Source organism: Bombina bombina, chromosome 12 (genome assembly GCF_027579735.1).
Source record: "Bombina bombina isolate aBomBom1 chromosome 12, aBomBom1.pri, whole genome shotgun sequence".
In the NCBI taxonomy this organism is placed as follows: Eukaryota; Metazoa; Chordata; class Amphibia; order Anura; family Bombinatoridae; genus Bombina; species Bombina bombina.
In genome coordinates, this window is record NC_069510.1 from 80,720,562 (window position 1) to 80,742,106 (window position 21,545).

At 38.9% G+C, this 21,545-nt stretch overlaps 1 protein-coding gene across 1 annotated transcript in view; it reads right to left on the reverse strand.

Annotated features, from left to right (window-relative positions):
* SYN1 (synapsin I) overlaps positions 1–21,545 on the reverse strand; it is a 437,372-nt gene that overhangs the window by 302,912 nt on the left and 112,915 nt on the right. The window contains exon 4 of the mRNA XM_053695581.1: positions 7,945–8,101. Within this exon, the coding sequence (XP_053551556.1) occupies positions 7,945–8,101 (157 nt within the window). The remainder of the gene's footprint in view (positions 1–7,944; positions 8,102–21,545) is intronic.

The window sequence follows — 21,545 nt, forward strand, 5'->3', positions numbered from 1 at the left end:
ATCCAGAGTCGCTAAAACCTCCCAAAGTAACAGGCAGAGGTGTTCAAGCTTAAATTTAAAGGACATGACGTCCGAATCTGTCTGAGGTAACATACTTCCTGGATCTGAAAGTTCTCCCTCAGACAACAATTCCCTGACCCCCAACTCAGAGCCCTGTGAGGGTACATCGGAAATAGCCAACAAAGCATCAGAGGATTCAGTATTCACATTAATATCTGACCTACTGCGTTTACCCTGTAACACTGGTAACTTAGATAATACCTCTGTAAGGGTAGTTGACATAACTGCAGCCATATCCTGCAGAGTAAAAGAAATAGACGCACTTGAGGTACTTGGCGTCGCTTGTGTGGGCGTTAAAGGTTGTGACACTTGGGGAGAATTAGATGGCATATCCTGATTCTCTTCAGACTGAGAATCATCCTTAGGCACACTTTCTTTAGCTAAAATATTCTTTTTACATTGTAAGGCCCTTGCAGTACAAGAGGTACACAAAGTAAGAGGGGGTTCCACAATGGCTTCTAAACACATAGAACAATTTGTTTCCTCAATGTCAGACATGTTAAACAGACTAGCAATAGCCACAATAGTCGTAAATCACCTCATTTATTGATTCACACAACTTTTAGCAAAATGTGTACTGCGCCTTTAAGAAATAAAAAGCGCAACAATTTTTTCTCAAACTGCCTAAACGTTTAAAAACGCTACTCAATTAAATATAATAATTCAATTGGCCCAAAAATTATTGCACCCTATAAGAAAAAGGTGAATTTACCCTCTAAGAAACATTTTAATAAAAAATATATCTTAACAGAAAAAAATGACCCCTGCACCTTGCCACAGCTCTGCTGTGGCGCCTACCTGCCCCCAGGGTACTACAAAATGACTCAACAATAATCCGGTGAACAGAAAACAACTCTAGGCTCCACCGGAGCTAATGCCTGCTGCCTTCTCAGTCAGAGTAAACTGCGCGTCTGAGCGTGCAAAATAGGCCCCACCCATCATGGACGTCGTCTTAACAGTCTGTGTAACCGCATGGGAAGCGGTTTGAACAATAAAGCCATGTGGTCCCCTAAAATCTTTAACAAGAAACTGCAGCCCTACTGACTTGATTAAAATATATAATGTCCAGCTGCCTCTCCCAGTGTCCAGCCCCAATACAGTGTCAAAGCAATATGTATAACACACAGGATTTGTCAGTAACACTCTCAGTGATACAGGTCTACTGCTTACCCCTTCCCTTGCAGGGAAAAATGTCAGCCAGTTCTGATATAACAAGTCTCCTCAGAAATAAAAGACTGAACATACCTCAATGCTGCTTGTAGCATGACACCGTTCTCCACACTGAAGATTTCTCTTGCACTACTTTCAGAAGCTTTGTGGGAACCAAAATGAATCTTAGTTACAGCTGCTAAGATCATCAACCTCAGGGCAGAAATCTTCTTCATTCCATATCTCCCTGAAGAAAATAGTACTCACCGGTACCATTTAAAATAAAAAACTTCTTGATTGAAGAATCTAAAACTAACACCTCACTTTACCTCTTCCTATTACTAACACAGGCAAAGAGAATGACTGGAGGTGGAGGGAATGGAGGAGCTATATATACAGCTCTGCTGTGGTGCTCTTTGCCACTTCCTCTTAGCAGGAGGTTAATAACCCACAAGTAAGGATGAAATCCGTGGACTTGTCGTATCTTGTAAAAGAAAAGCAATCTTGGTCAAATCCGAATAGAAATCAGTTGTACTGTATCTTTAAGAAATCTCTCAGTTGTACTGTATCTTTAAGAAATCGTTCTGAAGCTTATAAGCGATTTATTGACTTGTATCTTTATTTACCAACCGGAATAAATATAATATACTAAGGCAGAGAGTCGATTATGTAAAAAAACCTTGAATTCTCACAAGAGCACTTAGAACCGCTGCGATGCAGTGACTGGAATGAGGAGAATTGCGCTGTTAGAGCGCGCGAAAGTAAGCCCCGCCCTTTGTGAGCGTAATCAAACACACACTAAAAATACCGTAAACACATATATTGATCTAGCAGCGCCTTAGTGAAAAACAACAAGCGCACTTAGTTACCAAGAACACGAGCCTTACAAAAATTAAAAAAAGCATAGCCTGTTTTACTTTTGCTGTAAAGTAGTAGCAGCGCCTTAGTGAAAAACATCCCCAGCGTCAGCCAGCCCGATGTGCACACAAACACCTCCCACTGCTTCTAGACCCCATGTCTGTTCTAGAGTGTCTGTAAAAAGCGCGGACTCTAAGCCAGATCCGGACTGTCCTCTGGCAATATAACATGAGACCTGCAATGTACACCTACCCCAGTGCTCTTAGGATATGCAGGATTGCCCTAATGTCTGAGGGAAAGTATAAAGGGAGCCTTTCCAATATAGATCTGTGCAGTATAGTGAGTCTGAAGTACTCAAAATAAAAACTGCACTTACCTCTATGCTGAAGGTACAGCATGATTACTTCACAGTATCAAGCGGTCCAATCTTCCTCCTGAGGCCCTGTGAAATAGCAGGGTCTTGGTTACAATCTCACAAGACCATATACAGATAATGCAGCAAAAATATGGGAGGCGCAGTGGATACAAAAATCCCCCAGTTCCCATAGCCTAGAAGAGTATTCAGAAGCTGCTCTGTAATAAAAACAGCACACATCGGTACCGTTTGAAAATAAAAAACTCTTGATTGAAGACTCTAAACTAACACCTCAATTTACCTCTTCCTATCACTAACACAGGCAAAGAGAATGACTGGGGTGGGAGGGAAGGGAGGAGCTATATATACAGCTCTGTTGTGGAGCTCTTTGCCTCCTCCTGCTGACCAGGAGGCGTAATCCCATAAGTAAGGATGAAAATCCGTGGACTCGTCATATCTTGTAAAAGAAAATGGCCTTGTCCTTAAAGGGCCACTGTAAGTAAATATTTTCTATGCCTGTTACTAACTAACTACCCCAAATACGCTTTTTATCAATAGCATTTCATTAACATATCTCTACCGTATATCAGAAATCTTGTCTGCAAATTTAATTGTTTTCCAAACCCACTCCGTGGGTATCCTTTGCTCTGTACCAATCCGTTTACAATACCTAGGTTTCAAAATGGCGCTTTAAACACAAAGTTATTGGTTTAAGTATTTTGAACATGCAGTGCTGAAAATAGTGGGCAGGATAACGTGACATCATCGGCGAATAAAAGATATAACTTTTAGAACGTTATGAAACTTCGTTTTGGAGAAAATATAGGTCAGTAGGTTTTAATTAATGTTTATTAACTTTAATATGTTAGTTGTTTAGCTTAAAAATTATAACAGAAAGTAATCCTTTAAGGGGTTAATGCATATGTTAGAGTGAACTGTTTTATAAAGAGCTTTTTTTTAGTTTGTTTTTTCATTTTTGATTTGTTTGTTTTGTTAGTTACTGAATGCGTTTTTGTGATGTCATGTCCTTCACATGTTCTATGATTATATTGGAGCTGTACTAGCAACTAAGGGCTGTGGCAAGGGGAGGGAACAAATGTTTAAGAATTCCACAATTTTTTATTGAACTGACATTTTTTTTTAAAAAAATCTAAAAAAAGGTCCGTTTTAAAATGAATTTCAGTTTTTGTTTTCTGAAAAAAGTATGTTCCTGAATTAACTATCTGTTTTTTATCACACTTTGAGAGGTGTGTCCCACTTCAACAACAAGGCAGGGGCAGTTGTCTTTAACAATTAATGAGGTTTAGTAGGAAGTAAAAAGCCAGTACTGTAATTTATATTTCTCACATGTGTAAATGTTGCACCTTTATATGCATGATAGGACATTTTTTACTAAAATGTCAATTTAAGGATCTCTAAATTACAGCACATGTGAAATAATTAGCTGCTAAGTAACTATGGCAACTAAATTGCACCTGTCCTCAGGACTGGAATTGAAGAACCTTGATTTAGACAAGTGGATAAAGTCAATAAATTACTGCACAGATTAAGTAGTAAGATTCTAAGGGGAGATTAGATAAACTGTTTTAAGAGAAACAATCTGTGGATCTACTCAGAGGTAAGAAATATTACATACTAGTGTTTTGTTTATGTTAGATAATGAAGTGATAATACAGTCATTGAGACAGTAAGGGCTCGATTTATCAAGCCTTCTCCTCCCCTATGACTGCAGGTTCTCTATGAGAACCTGCAGTCAGTATTTATCAAGCAGCGGTCATAAGACCGCTGATTCCTACCCTCTTCTCCAGCTCTTAGGTGGAGAATTTCAATCTCCCCGGTCTCGTCCGACCTGGGAGAGTGACAGCTCCTGCCTGCGCATGATTGGCTGCGAGCGGGCAAGGGGTAGTGTTGCAACAGTGCTTGCGTGCAATGGTAAATTCCGGCAGTGGATTGCTGCCAGCCAGAGGCGAACTTGGGCAAAAATCTGTGAATATGTACGCCCCTTTCCACCTTCGCTTGATAAATCGAGCCCTAAGTATATATTAAATGCACCTGTGAGTAAAACATTGCAATTAGTTTAAGGGAACATGAAACCATAAACTGTTCTTTCATGATTCAGATAGAGCATTACATTTTGAGCAACTTTCTTGTTTACTTCTATTATCAACTTTGTTCTCTTTGTATCTTTTGTTCAAAAGCAGGGAGGTAAGCTCAGGAGCGTGCATGTGTCTTCAGCACTATATGACACTAGTTTTGCAAGAATGTTGCCCATTGGCAATAGCACTAGATGACAGCACTATTTCCTGCCATTTTGTGCTCTAGCTAAAATGATGCACCATACAACATACTGGAATCATTCCAAATGATAAGAACACCCTACTTTCTGCAGGGCTTGCACATTTTAAGCCATTTTGATCAATTTAAAAAACACAGCAATAACCCAATAATCATAAGCTTTTCAAATGCATTTGTGATGAAAAACACTCCCTATACTGGGATGTCAAAATGATGGCACAGATGACACTCGTAACCCGTGTGCTGGTACTTTACCTCAGGGCTAACATCAGACTTGTGTCCTGCTCAGGACATTGTGCTGCCAAGAGTAAAATGACACCACCTACTCTCTGCCTACCACAATCTAAACTCAACCATTCTCAAAGATTACAGTTCTGGAGATCGACGTTTCACACTAGGACTTGCTGATTCCGAGTTTATGGCCTTCTATTAACAGGAATATGTTCTCCTTCTTAAATGCCACCTGGGTTACGTGGTCCTACCTGGTCCCATTTTAGAGCTGGCTCTCTGGCTGTACTGTTTGGTAGGCATTGGCTGCCATTGTAGCACTAAAATGCACAGTAAAGTCAAGATGAAACGTTCATGATTGAGAAAGAGCATGTCATTGTTATGTAATTAGTTTTTCAGTGGTATACCCACATATCCTGTGAGGACTCATGTACCAGTATTCAAAGACTGCTGGCAGTGGTGTGTATTGTACATGTGAAGACTTAAAGGGACAGTTTACCCTAATTTTTTCTCCCTTTTAATTTGTTCCCAATTTTCCATGTTACCTGCTGGGGTGTATTAAATTGTTTACTCCTTTGCTTTTATTTCAGTATCTGAAATAGTTGGTTTTGCCTGAGGTATCCCCATCTATACCGAAAGTTTCTATACTTAAAGGGACACTGAACCCAATTTTTTTCTTTCGTGATTCAGATAGAGAATGCAATTTTAAGCAACTTTCTAATTTAGTCCTATTATCAATTTTTCTTTGTTCTCTTGCTATCTTTAGTTGAAAAAGAAGGCATCTTAGCTTTTTTCTTGGTTCAGAACTCTGGAAGCACTTATTTTATTGGTGGATGAATTTATCCACCAATCAGAAAGGACAACCCAGGTTGTTCACCAAAAATTGGCCGGCATATAAACTTACATTCTTGCATTTCAAATAAAGATACCAAGAGAATAAAGAAAATGTGATAATAGGAGTAAATTAGAAAGTTGCTTAAAATTTCATGCTCTATCTGAATCTCGAAAGAAAAAATTTGGGTTCAGTGTCCCTTTAAAGGGTCAGTATACTGTAAAATGACTGGTATACCAGCTTCAGGGCATAGAATGTATGCAAAATAGCATTTTCAGGTTAATTTGTGTATATTAAAATGCTGGTTTTGTGCTTTGAACCCACAACCTATTACAAGGGGTTGAGCTTGGTAAAATTATATCTCATTATAATATCACTCTGTGTACACACAGGCTAAATCAGCTATTTCAAATTCCGAAATAAGGGTAAACGAGCTACTCCAGCAGGCAAAATGGATCATTGGGAACAAATTAAAGGGGAGGACATTATTTTTGTAAAGGCTATTGACAAACTGTTTAAACATAGCCAGCAGAAGAAATTACACTTCCTGTGGGTACATGTTGCTCAAAGACATTTTTTATTTTCTTGTGGAAATGATCTCAGGATAGATTATTATCAATGCATTAATTTCTAGATTTAGCCACAATTTATGTCTAATATGTACTAAAATGATGACAGTGGACAGGCGATGCTATTTTAGCTTTGGGTACAATCAATATAATTTTACAAGAATCCCCAAATGAGTAAGAATGGAAAAGATAGGGCACAGCACAAAAAAAAAAAGGAAGAATCATGAAGGAACTTAAAAATGAAGGTGAAGGGGAAACCATTGCTAAGGACAATAATTCACAGAAAGATAACGGGTTGCTGCTAGTAATGGTAACTGTAAGCTACCATATAACCCTTTGCTATTGCATAGGAGTCATTGGTCAGTTAATGTTTTGGCTATTGTCTAGGGATCATTTACTATTAATGTTTTGGCTACTGCCTAGTAGTCATTCGCTGTTTAATACATTGGTTACTGTCGTCCATTTAATGCTTTGACTATTGCCTAGGGGTCATACACCATTCAAAATGTTAACTGATGTAATGCATACAATGTAAATCAGTTGCCTAAGGTAGCTCCAATATTTACCACTTTGTCTATTGCCTAGAGGTCATATACTATCTGCCTGATAGTGGTGTATTGCTTGCAATGTAAATCAGTTGCCTAAGAGAGCTCCACCATTTACCACATTGACTACTGCCTAGGGGTCATATGCCATCTGCCTGAGAGTGATGTAATATATACAATGTAAATCAGTTGCCTAAGGTAGCTCCACCATTTACCACTTTGACTACTGCCTAGGGGTCATATGCCATCTGCCTGAGAGTGATGTAATGTATACAATGTAAATCAGTTGCCTAAGAGAGCTCCACCATTTACCACTTTGACTACTGCCTAGGGGTCATATGCCATCTGCCTGAGAGTGATGTAATGTATACAATGGAAATCAGTTGCCTAAGAGAGCTCCACCATTTACCACTATGACTACTGCCTAGGGGTCATATGCCATCTGCCTGAGAGTGATGTAATGTATACAATGGAAATCAGTTGCCTAAGAGAGCTCCACCATTTACCACTTTGGCTGTGGCTTCTGGGGGCATATGCCATCTGCCTGAGAGTGATGTAATGTATACAAAGGAAATCAGTTGCCTAAGAGAGCTCCACCATTTACCACTTTGGCTGTGGCTTCTGGGGGCATACATCATGTAACACATTAGCTGCCAGAGAGTGCTGTAATGCATAATATTACACAAGTTAAAATATTGCCTAAGGGTCTATTCATCCTTTAAACATCTTTATTTGCTACATATCTGCCATCTGCCAATTAATGCTAGGCCAAGAGGTTACGTTCATTATGTTAGGGTCACAATTTAAATGTTCATGGCTTTTAGAATGTCATTGTACTAAGGTTACCATTGTCAATTATAACATTTGAACTTTGTGCTACTTTCAACCATTACATCTTGAATATGTATTATTACATTTTAATGCTGTATCTGGCATCATTTTGACAACAGCAACATTTCAAGATGGTGTGGTTAAGCATTATTAGACTATACACTAATAAAAGCATATCAAGTTAATTGTAAAGATAAAAGTGATATGGCACATTGTACTTACCATCCAAGGCTTGTCGCAGAAGTTATAGACTGAGTGCAGGGAATTCAGGCTAGGGACACCAGCATACTGTAAACCAATCACTAAACTGCGAAAGTCTCCATTACGCGCCATGCTGAAGGCATGCTGACGAATCAGCACAAAGTCTGGTTTTATTGACCTATGAGAAAAGAAAGATAATGTCAAGAGACAATCTTGGAATCACTAATAGTGAGCTCTACAATTCACATTTAATAATGCTAGCAATTAAAACCAATTCTCAGAACTGCAGGACAATGTTCCCAAAGCAAACACAACAAAACTGTAGTGTTCTTTGTGGATCATTTTAAGAGTGCTGAATTAAAATGATAACACCAAGATGCCCAATTCTAGAATGCTTTTTTTTTTTTTTTTTTAAACTGACCTGTCTGAAACAATAGCTGAACAAGTTACTGACCCTTCAGAATCAGAAAATTAGACATCTAGTAATGAGAATAATTGGCTTTCTAATGCACATACAAATCTCACACAACCAACAGCCAATGGAAAACATGTTAACTCATATGAACACCTTCAGTACAACACCTAGATATCCCAGTACCGCATGTATACATCCTACAATACAGCTTTCAAATGAATACAGGGGCCTCTAGTACAACACCTAGATATCCCATAAAATAGGCATTCAAAGGAATATATGTACAGTTACATAGGTAACATATACACAACCCTCTGATTTGTAAACATAAGACACCTCCAACTACAAGCAGGTTATATATCAGAACATCAACCAGTGGATGCCTCAACAAAACATGTATAGATTACAGTAAATACTTAAACAAAATATTCATACCTTACAATACAATGTACACTTCCAACAAAACATAAATACCTTACAATGTACACTTCTCCAAAACATGAAAACCTTAACCTTCCACCAAAACATGAAGAACTCACAATGAACACTTCCAACAAAACATCAAGACCTTACAATGTACACTTCCAACAAAACATCAAGACCTTACAATGTACACTTCCACCAAAACATGAAGACCTTAAAATATACACTTCCACCAAAACATGAAGACCTTACAATGTACACTTCCACCAAAACATGAAGACCTTACAATGTACACTTCCAACAAAACATGAAGACCTTACAATGTACACTTCCATCAAAACATGCATACCGTAGAATGAACACTTCCAACAAAACATAAAGACATTACAATGTACACTTCCATCAACACATGCATACTGTATAATGAACACTTCCAACAAATCATGAAAACTTTACTGTGTACACTTCCAACAAAACATGAAAATCTTACTAGGTAAATTTCAACCAAAATTAAAACCTTACTATGTACAATTTCAACAAAACCTGAAGACCTTACAATGTACACTTCAGCCAAAACATGCAAACTTTACAATGTACCCTTCCAACAAGACCTTACAATGAACACTTGCACCAAAACATGAACACCTTACAACGAACACTTGCACCAAAACATGAAAACGTTACTATGAACACTTCCAGAGAAATAAGTTAATCTCAAAGAGAAAATTTATGATACAAATTTAGAACTTACAGTGAAGATTTACAAAAAAAACATGAAGGTGTTGCAATGAACAATACCTGGAAGGCATATACACTTTGCAGTAAGTACTTACACAAATCATGCAGCACAAATACCTACCACAAAACTTATAGACAAAAAGTGGAGACCTCCAACAAAATGTAGACCTTACGGTGGAGGCCTCCAACAAAATATAGACTTTACAGTGAATGCTCTCAACTTAACTTGAGGGCCTTACAGTGGATACCAGTAATAAAGCATGTAGTCCTTACAATTCTAACAAAACATTTAAATGTTACAGTGAAAGTCTCCACCACAACATGTAGACGTTACAGTGAAAGTCTTTAACACAACATTTACAACACAACATGTACAGCTTACAGTGAATGCCTCCAACACAACATTTACAGTTTACAATGAATGCCTCCAACACAACATGTACAGCTTACAATGAATGCCTCCAACACAACATGTGCAGTTTACAATGAATGCCTCCAACACAACATGTACAGTTTACAATGAATGCCTCCAACACAACTTGTACAGCTTACAATGAATGCCTCCAACACAACATGTACAGCTTACAATGAATGCCTCCAACACAACATACACAGCTAACAATGAATGCCTCCAACAAAACATGTAAAGCTTATAATGAATGCCTCCAACACAACATGTACAGCTAACAATAAATGCCTCCAAGACAACATGTACAGCTAACAATGAATGCCTCCAAGACAACATGTACAGCTAACAATGAATGCCTCCAAGACAACATGTACAGTTTACAAGGAATGCCTCCAACACAGCATGTATAGCTAACAATGAATGCCTCCAACACAAAATGTACAGTTTACAATGAATGCCTCCAACACAACATGTACAGTTTACAATGAATGCCTCCAACACATGTACAGCTTACAATGAATGCCTCCAACACAACATGTACAGCTTACAGTGAATGCCTCCAACACAGCATGAACAGCTTACAGTGAATGCATCCAACACAGCATGTACAGCTTACAGTGAATGCCTCCAACACAAAATGTACAGCTAACAATGAATGCCTCCAACACAACATGTACAACTTACAGCGAATGCCTTTAACACAATATATAGAAGTTACAGTGAATGCCTCCAACACAACATGTAGCATTTACAGTGAATACCTCCAACACAACATGTACAGCTTACAATGAATGCCTCCAACACAACATGTACAGCTTACAATGAATGCCTCCAACACAACATGTACAGCTTACAATGAATTCGCCCAACACAACATGTACAGCTTACAATGAATGCCTCCAACACAACATGTACAGCTTACAATTAATGCCTCCAACACAACATGTACAGCTTACAATGAATGCCTCCAACACAACATGTACAGCTTACAATGAATGCTTCCAACACAACATGTACAGCGTACAATGAATGACTCCAACACAACATGTACAGCTTACAATGAATGCCTCCAACACAACATGCACAGTTTACAGTAAACACTTACAGAAAACTTGTAGACCTTACAGTGGACATTTCTAGCAAACTATGTGAACTTCTTTTTGGGCACCTCCAACACCACAATTTGAACTTTAATTCTGCTTGAGGCAATTAACAGACGAATGGACGTTTTCTAGTATAACTTCAATACAACACATACAAGTTATTCTGTCAAGTAGATTTCAGAAGATATTAGGGCTGGATTTACTCAGGTCTGATAAAACAAAATCTATCATAAATGCTGTTTCATGAATAGGCTACTAGAAAACTACTAGATGACCAGTGAGTTACTGGGGGAAAGCAACGGTGAGGTCTTAATCAGTGCTCACATCAGGCCCAATGACTTTGCACTTCTTGTCAGCCACATTCCCTTACTGAACCTCAGAGCAGCCCCTGTTGCCTTTAGCCCCTATCAGTTATTAGTCCATATGGAACTCCCTATCAGGCTTATAGCCCTGAAGCCCCTGCCTGTTACATGCCTACATAAGACCTTAGGTCAGACACATAGGAGTAGTTTTATTAAATCTTGGGTGGACATGATCCGCTGTTGTGCATTATGTCCGCCCAACATCGATAAATGCCATCAGCATAAGCTGTTGGCATTTATCAAATGCTTGTGCAATGCCGCCCCCTGCACATTTGTGGCCAATTGGCCTCTAGCAGGGGGTGTCAATTATCCCGATCGAATCCGACCGGGAGGATTGCTGTCCGTCACCTCAGAGGTGGCAGATGAGTTAAGGAGCTTCTTAACTTAAGTTCCAGGCAGACCTGAAACTTCAGGGGGTAGATTGCAGAATCTGCTGCTTGATAAATCCACCTCATAGCACTGAAGCCCCTGCCAGTTATATGCCCACATCATACCTCAGAACAGGCCCATGACTGAAGTTCCTTTTAGTTATATACCTAAACCAGAACTCATAACAGACCAAAGACTCTGAGGCCCATGTCAACAAACCCATGACCTTGAAACATCTAGCAATTATATGCCCAGACTTCATCTAAAACCAGTTGCATGCTCCTAAAACTTGTCAGTTATATGCCTACAATAGACCTCAGATAAGATCTTTAGCCCTAAAGCCTGTCAACTATATGCCAACATCAGACTTAACAGTAAACTTACAGTCCTGTCAGCCATATGTCCATCAGACCTCAAATAACATCCAATGAGTTAAGTGTCCAATTGGTTCGCCAGATGTGTACTGGATACTGGATAGCCAACTTAAATATCAGAATGTCCGGTTAACTACTTGACATGTGACAAACTTAACAAATTAATTGTGCCTCACCGATGGGAGTTTAGTCCTTTTATAAGCCCTGCGAATTATGTACTAGTGCTGAGTCTAAGATTCAAGAGTACTTTATTCAGATAACATATTATTAAGCTTTTATAACAAGCTGGATTTATGTTACTTTACCTGCAGAGATTTTACAGAACTGTATAAGCTTTGATATAGAATACATAAAAAATATATCCCAACCATAGATTTCTGTTTAATGTGGAATACGTTTGATAATTCCCAGTGAGACATAAAACCAGCAATTATAGAATACAGATCACAAGAATTGATATTAACACCTGGAAATCTCTACACAGCCTAGTTTAATGAGCAGTTGAACAGATAATGATATGCTGCTATGGATATGTAATTAGCTACATATGTCTGTATTTCCTATATTTAAAGAGACACCAAGGCCTAGTTTCCATTGAGGTGGCAAAGTTTGGATACTGGTCGTAACGTATGTTTTTATCACCAGTTTCCACAATTTACCACATCAATGGAAACTATGCCAGAAATATTGTTGTTCTTATCACTGTCTACCATTAATCAATAGGAGCTCTGTTATCCTCCAGGGCCTGATGATCTAAAGCTGTCTGGGTTTGTGACATTTTGTAGGAAATCCCTCCAGTGTCCTAATTCTATAAAGGCAGTTTTTACCTTGCATAAATGTTTTGTAGATGATCCATTTATATAGCCCATACAGGGTTTTTTTCTTTAAAAAATGTATAGTGTTGCTTATTTTTAAATAACATTGCTCTGATTTTCAGACTCTTAACCAAGCCCCAAAGAATTAGGAAAATACTGATGTATACCTACTCCAGCTTGCTTCTGTTTATGTAAAAGATATTTTCATATGCAAAGGAAGGGGGAGGGGGAGTGTCTGCTATTTTCCACTTGTAGTGGGTGTTCCAGTACCCTTTTGAACAGAGCTAAACTGAATACTACTAAGTAAGTTTTTAAACAGTTTTATACTGGAATTTTATATCAGTATTTGTGCATATTATTCTTTAAAGTAGGGTCAATTACATGCAATTAAATTAAAATGTGTGTATACTGCCCCTTTAACCCCTTATGGACAAGGCCATTTTCAATTTCTTTCCCTTAAAGGGACACTGAACCCAATTTTTTTCTTTTGTGATTCAGATAGAGCATGGAATTTTAAGCAGATTTCTAATTTACTCCTATTATCAAATGTTCTTTATTCTCTTGGTATCTTTATTTGAAATGCAAGAATGTAAGTTTAGATGCCGGCCCATTTTTGGTGAACAACCTAGGTTGTCCTTGCTGATTGGTGAATAAATTCATCCACCAATCAAAAACTGCTGTCCAGAGTCTGAACCAAGAAAAAAGCTTAAATGCCTTCTTTTTCATATAGAGATAGCAAGAGAACGAAGAAAATTTGATAATAGTAGTAAATTAGAAAGTTGCTTAAAATTGCATGCTCTATCTGAATCATGAAAGAAAAAATTTGGGTTCAGTGTCCCTTTAAGGACCAGGGTTATTTTTACATTCCTGCGGTGTTTGTGTGTTTAGCTGTAATTTTCCTCTTACTTATTTACTGTACCCACACATATTATATACCGTTTTTCTTGCCATTTAATGGACTTTCTAAAGATACCATTATTTTCATCATATCTTATAATTTACCATTAAAATATTTATAACATATGATGAAAAATTGGGAAAAAACACACTTTTTCTAACTTTGACCCCCAAAATCTGTTGCACATCTACAACCACCAAAAAACACCCATGCTAAAGAGTTTCTAAATTTTGTCCAGAGTTTAGAAATACCCAATGTTTACATGTTCTTTGCTTTTTTTGTAAATTATAGGGCCATAAATACAAGTAGCACTTTGCAATTTCCAAACCATTTTTTTTTTTCAAAATTAGCTATAGTTACATTGGAACACTGATGTCTGTCAGGAATCCCTGAATATCCATTGACATGTATATATTTTTTTTAGTAGAAAACCCAAAGTATTGATCTAGGTCCATTTTGGTATATTTCATGCCACAATTTCACCTCCAAATGCGATCAAATAAAAAAAAAATCGTTCACTTTTTTACAAACTTTTTCACACACTTTAGGTTTCTCACTGAAATTATTTACAAACATGTGCAATTATGGCACAAATGGTTGTAAATGCTTCTCTGGGATCCCCTTTGTTTAGAAATAGCAGACATATTTGGGTTTGGCATTGCTTTTTGGTAATTAGAAGGCCGCTAAATGCAGCTGTGCGCCACACTTGTATTATGCCCAGCAGTGACGGGGTTAATAAGGTAGCATGTAGGGAGCTTGAAGGGTCAATTTTAGCTTTAGTGTAGAGATCAGCCTCCCACCTGACACATCCCACCCCCTGATCCGTCCCAAACAGCTCTCTTCCCTCCCCCAACCCACAATTGTCCCCACCATCTTAAAGGGACATGAGACCCACATTTTTTGTTTCATGATTTAGAAAGAGAATGCAGTTTTAAACATCTTTCTAATTTACTTCTATTATCTAATTTGTTTTATTCTCTTGATATTCTTTGCTGAAAAGCATATCTAGATATGCTCAGTAGCTGCTGATTGGTTGCTGCACATAGAAGCCTTGTGTGATTGGCTCACCATGTGCATTGCTTATTCTTCAACTAAAGATATCTAAAAAATGAAGCAAAATAATTAATAGAAGTAAATTGTAATGTTGTTTAAATTTTTATTCTCTATCTGAATCATGAAAGAAAGATTTTGGGTTTAGTGGCCCTTTAAGTACTGGCTGAAAGTATGCCAGTACTAAAATAAAAGGCTTTTTTTTTTTTAATTTAAAAAAAAATAAAATATATATTCTGCTGTGAAGGATCCCCCCTTAGCCCCCAACCTCCCTAATCCACCCCAAAGAGCTCTCTAACCCTCCCCCCACTATTTGCTACCATTTTGGGTACTGGCAGTTGTCTGCCAGTACCCACTTTGCAAACAAATGTGGCTTTTTAAATCTAAAACCTACTTTTTCTGTAGTGTAGCTGCCCCCCCTCCATACCCTACCCCCATCCCTTTTGAAAAGTATTCCCCAGATCCTCTGCCACCCACCACCCTCTACCAGCACTCTCTCCCACCACTTCTTATTTTTTAATGTGGCTAGATCGACCCTCACCTCTCACGCACACCCGACAGTCACAACTGCTGGCCCGGAACGGAAGTTCCCCAGCGATGGGCCCCCACGCGCCTCCCTGCAATGGCTCCCATCCACCAGCGATCGGCACCATCACTGGCCGATGCAGAGAGGGCCACAGAGTGGCTCTCTCTGCATCTGTGTTCAAAAAAGGTATTGCAGTGATGCCTCAATATCGAGGCATTACGGCAATACCTTGAAAGCGTCTGGAAGCGTTCAGGATCTCTTCCAGCCGATTAAAACCCCTGACGACCTACAGGGTACATCGTTGGTCTTTAAAGACCAGTTTTTGTATGACGTACCCTGTACGACGTGTGTTGTTAAGGGGTTAAGTATGTGAAGGTGATGCGTACATTACAATAAGGCTTCCAAAAAATGGTAATTTAAAAATTGTTTAAAATTAATAAATGAAATAAAAATACAAGTAGAAAACCCTTTAACCAAACTACTTTGGATCAGAAAAGGTTTAGATTTCAGAATATTTGTATATTTGCATCTGTAAAATAGGACAGTTTGGCGGTGGGATGGAATCAAGTGTAAACAACATCATATGTCATTTAGTCGATATTTACATGTCATAATACAGTTTATACATGTAACCTAAAGGTAATTTTATATAATTTAAATACTATTAAATACATAGTGCAATCAGAAAGATAGTACAGAGCTGCAATCAGAAAGGTAATATTTGTTGTTTTAAATACATTTAGACTATTATTTGCATTTTAGGACACACACAAAAACAAGCCAAAGAGAAGCAAAGAAGATTGTCACATACAGGCGGAAAAAAACAGAATTTATGCTTACCTGATAAATTACTTTCTCCAACGGTGTGTCCGGTCCACGGCGTCATCCATAACTTGTGGGAATATTCTCTTCCCCAACAGGAAATGGCAAAGAGCACAGCAAAAGCTGTCCATATAGTCCCTCCTAGGCTCCGCCCACCCCAGTCATTCGACCGACGGACAGGAGAAAAAAAGGAGAAACCATAGGGTGCCGTGGTGACTGTAGTTAAAGAAAGAAATTTATCAAACCTGATTAAAAAACCAGGGCGGGGGGGGGCGGAGCTAGCCAGCCTAGGAGATGGCCGCGGCGTGAATTAGCTCCCGTCACCAAACTGGCTAAGAATCAAGAAAAAAAAAGATCTAGCACCTCAGTTGGAGTAAGATTGAGTGGGGCAATACATCAGGAGACCAAAGGCTGTGTTCCGGTAACTCCGGGAGAACGACAGACATCGTGATCAGCGGATGCATTGCAAGACCTCCATGGCAGAGTCGGGCATTAACGCCCGCTAGTCGGATCTAAAGACCAGTTGCTCCGTAGTGACTTGGACACTGAAGAGGTACAACAGATGAGGTGAGAGGCTAGAGGGCTAGGAGGTGTTGGATCCTCTTAAATTATAACGCCACTCACTCTGCAGCGTAACGGCTCCCACGTGGCTATACGGAGGTGAAAAATGTAACACTTATTACTTGACATTGAGACACTTCAAAACAATTATACACCACGAACCCTTGGCTTTTCACTAGATCCAACAGTGTGGGCACTGAGGGGGTTAAGCGCACATTTATAATAAGCCTTGAGGAAAATATTCAACATGCGCAAGGCCCTGCTTAGGCCTCATTTCTCTTCTACATGCTCATGTTTTCATTAAGACACCAGAACATACCTCCCCCGATGATCAATCCTAGGTTTTAATATACCACAAAGTGACTGTCTGAATTATAACATTTTCCCGCCGATATTATAAGTCATCTTTCACGCAGAAAAGCGTCTACAATTCTCACTGCCTGGATTATCTGCTTGCCTGTTCTGCTAATATGTCTCCAAAAAAGCACTCAAAAAAAGGCACTGGAGCTAAGCCTAAAAGCAACAAAACACCCTCTGTAGATAGCTTCTTTAAAACTGTAGAACCTAAATTGTCAATAACTGCAGCTGCAGAGGACCAAGATTTTGCAGAAGCATCTTCCTCATCTGAATCTGATACAGACATCACAGCAGACGCCATTACAGTGCCTAAAGCCTTTTTTGAATCTATACCATCCAAGACAGACTTTTCCAACTTAATCTCACAAGTTAGAGATTGCATTAAAGAAGAGATCAGTGATCTAAAAAAAGAAATTTTTGACATAGGGCACAGGGTGGAAGCTATTGAAAATACTCAAGACTCTCACGCCTCAGCAATCACAGACCTGCATAATATCATCAAGGGACAAAGCTCCACAATTCAAGAATTAGAAGCTAGAGTTGATGATGCAGAAAATAGGTCCAGAAGACACAATATAAGAATAAGGGGAATCCCAGAGACTATTTCTCAACCAGATTTAGATCAATACCTGCAAGATTTGTACAACTTTCTCAAAAAATCCGAATTACCACTTAAAGTTGAAATTGATAGAGCCCACAGAGCCCTTCGGCCTAAGCCAGCAGATTCTCAACCCCCAAGAGATGTAATAGCACGCATCACGAACTACCAAATCAAAGAGGAAATAATGAAGCTTGCTAGAGAGCACCAACCCATCAAATTTGAGAATGTAGATCTTCAAATATTCGCAGATCTTTCACAAAGAACTCTAACCAAAAGAAGAGACCTTAAACCCCTAACCTCATCACTAAGAAAACAGAATATCCCTTATAGATGGGGTTTTCCATTTCAATTAATTATTGTTCATAAGGGTCGACGCTTCATCTGCATATCTCAAAGCGACATCCCTAAAATCTGTAAGGAACTGGATATTACACCACCAGACATGCCTGGAAGTCACTTGACCGCCAAAGATCAGACGGCGAGCCTAGATAACATTCCTTTGCCACAGAGGAAAGAATGGCAACAAGCAGCTCAGAGGAAGACGAGAAGAAACACAGGGGCTAACCCCATTATCATCCCTGGACTTGGATGAGGACTTGTGTCTGGACACAACAACTTATCTAGTAGAGTCCTTGATCTGACTTTTCCTCTTGTTCTACTTTCACTTGACATGAGGGATCTGTTATTGAATTTGTGGTGATGTATTTACATTTCTGTTAGTAGCTAATTAACCAATTTTTTTTTTCTCAGGTTACATTGTTAGGCTATCCTGAAGCCTTGTTAGTGCAGAAAATAGTTATAGTTATAATTCTGTTTAGATCTAATTACAGGTTGACTCTTAGGTTAACATTTATGTCCAACAACCGACTGTTAATTTAATTTACTCTTAGCCAGTTAGGATAAATTCCTATTTTCCAAATATTCTGTGTTTTGGAAAATCACGTACCTCTCCTGCCGAGAGGAATGTTAAATGTTATGTGTTTGTTTTGTATTTGTATGTTTCTGTGTTTTGTATGTTTTTGTGTAATTGCAGGACCTATTGCCCAGGACCCGCCTCAAGGAGGCTTAGATTCTCACGCAGAATTAGGAGGGGAGGATATCTAACCCATGGCTAGTGGAATTCCACCACACCCTCAGGTACTGAACATCATCACACAAAATACTAAAGGTTTGAACTGCCCCAATAAACGTAGGCTAGCCCTTTTGGATTTACATAAGAAGGGTGGACAGATACTCATGCTTCAGGAGACCCTTTTTAAATCCAAACATACCCCTAATTTCCTCTCACCACACTACCCTCAACATTTCCATAGCACTCATCCCACAAAAAAAATTAATGGAGTATGTATTCTAATACATAAATCTATACCATTCACCAAAACCCATATTGAAAAGGACAAGGAGGGAAGATTTTTATGCCTATCAGGCATTCTATACGGTAAACCTGTAACCTTCGTAAACTTCTATGCCCCAAATAGGAACCAACACAGATTTGTGGCGGCAATGACTGACAGTATCCTAAAGCACTCCAGAGGCCCATTGGTGACTGCTGGAGATTTGAATGATACATGGAGGTACTTTCACCAACAAAAGAAAGACTTCACATTTTTCTCTAATCCCCAGAAAAGCTATTCCAGATTAGATTATATCTTTGTAGACCACCTAGCGCTCTCTTTCATAAAAGAAGCAAGAATAATACACTCCACTTGGTCAGATCACTCATTGGTTTGTTGTAGGTTAGCGTGGCCCTCAGCTCCCCTCCGAGCTTATCAATGGAGACTAGATGAGTCCTTACTTAAGGGGAAAAAACGAATCAGCGATCTGTCTCAGATAATCAAATCATACTTCACAATAAACAACACCCCAGATATCCAACACAAAATTCTCTGGGAAGCCCACAAATGCACCATCAGGGGAGAATTTCTTAAATTGAAGGCTCAATTAATAAGACAGAACAGAGAAGCACATACAAAACTAGCTAAAGAGATATCAGAACTAGACCTCCTACACAAAAAATCCCCAGGGGATTCCCAAATTCTTGAAAATTTGAAGACTAAAAGAAATCAATTCAACACGGCCTTACATATCCACACCCAACAACAGATACTATCCCTCAATCAAACATTCTATCGAGAAGGCAATAAATCAGGGAGGTGGCTAGCTAGGGCTCTTAAAAAACAGCAGCGAGCTACATATATTCATTCTATCAAAAACACAGCGGGTAAAAATATAGAGGATACCATGTCTATAGCATCTGAATTTAAGACATTCTATCATAGACTATACAACTTATTCCCCAACAGAGACACTCACTCTCACTCTTTCAAATGCCGCCAATACCTAGATCAGGTCACTTTACCACAGATTAATCCAGAACAGAAGGAAGCCTTGACACAACCTATCTCTATTAAAGAAGTACTAGACGTTATAAAGTTATTAAAACTTAATAAAGCTCCAGGCCCAGATGGCTTTACGGGCCTTTATTATAAAACTTTCACGAAGATTCTAGCGCCTCATCTAGTTAACCTCTTTAATTCAATATCAACATTCTCGCCCTTCCCAGACTCCATGCTACAGGCCAATATTACGGTCCTAGAAAAACCAGGGAAAACCCCAGATAAACCAGCTAACTTCCGCCCAATATCTCTCCTTAATATTGACTTAAAGGTTTACGCCAAAATCTTAGCCACTCGTATAAATAGACTCCTCCCACAACTAATACATCACGACCAGGCAGGCTTTGTGCCAAACAGGGAAGCCAAGGACAATACTGTCAAAGTTCTTAACCTAATTGAATACGTGGCCAAAATAAAATCCCCATCCATATTCCTCTCGACTGACGCCGAAAAGGCATTTGACAGGCTTGACTGGACATACCTCGACTGGACATTAAGACGTTTTGGCTTTCCTATCCCCTTTATACAGAAAATCCTAGCACTATATTTTAACCCCACGGCCCAGGTAAAAGTAAATGGCACTTTGTCGGATTCATTCGAAATTAGAAATGGGTCTAGACAGGGCTGCCCTCTTTCCCCTCTGCTATTTATTTTATCAATGGAACCACTAGCCATAAAGCTTAGGGCAAATCCTAATATAAAGGGTATTGACATAGGAGCAAGATCGCACAAGCTAGCAATCTTTGCAGACGACCTGCTTTTAACTCTGTCAGACCCAACAAACTCCATCCTCCACACAATGCAGGAGATATCCTCATTTGGTGAGGTCTCCAATTTCTTAGTTAATTTGTCGAAATCAGAACTCCTTCCGGTGAATATTCCTCCTCAAACCCTTGAATCCATTAGGTCTAGCTGTCCTCTGAAAGTTCAACTAAAATGCCTAAAATACCTGGGTATATTTCTCGCCCCCGACTTACAACAAACACGTCTACTCAACTACAGGGGGCTGATCAATGAGTTTTTATCATTGACGTTCTCCTGGTCTCTAAAGAACATTTCCTGGCTGGGTCGTATTCAAGCCACAAAAATGGTTCTTTTACCCAAAGCCTTATATATTTTACAAACGGTTCCCATATATAACATATCAAAAGACATAGATATTCTGCAGAAAATCATTAACAATTATGTGTGGGGACAAAAGACTCCTCGTATCAATAAAAGCACAATTTTCAGGTTTTCAGATAGAGGGGGCCTTGGAATCCCACACCTTCACTCGTACAAACTAGCAGTTTCCCTTCAGAGAGTTGTAGGTTGGTGTAGTTTAAATGAAACAAAATCCAAAAGTTGGATACAATTAGAAAACTCCCTGGCAGAGGTAGAGAATTTGGGTAGTTGCTGCTGGG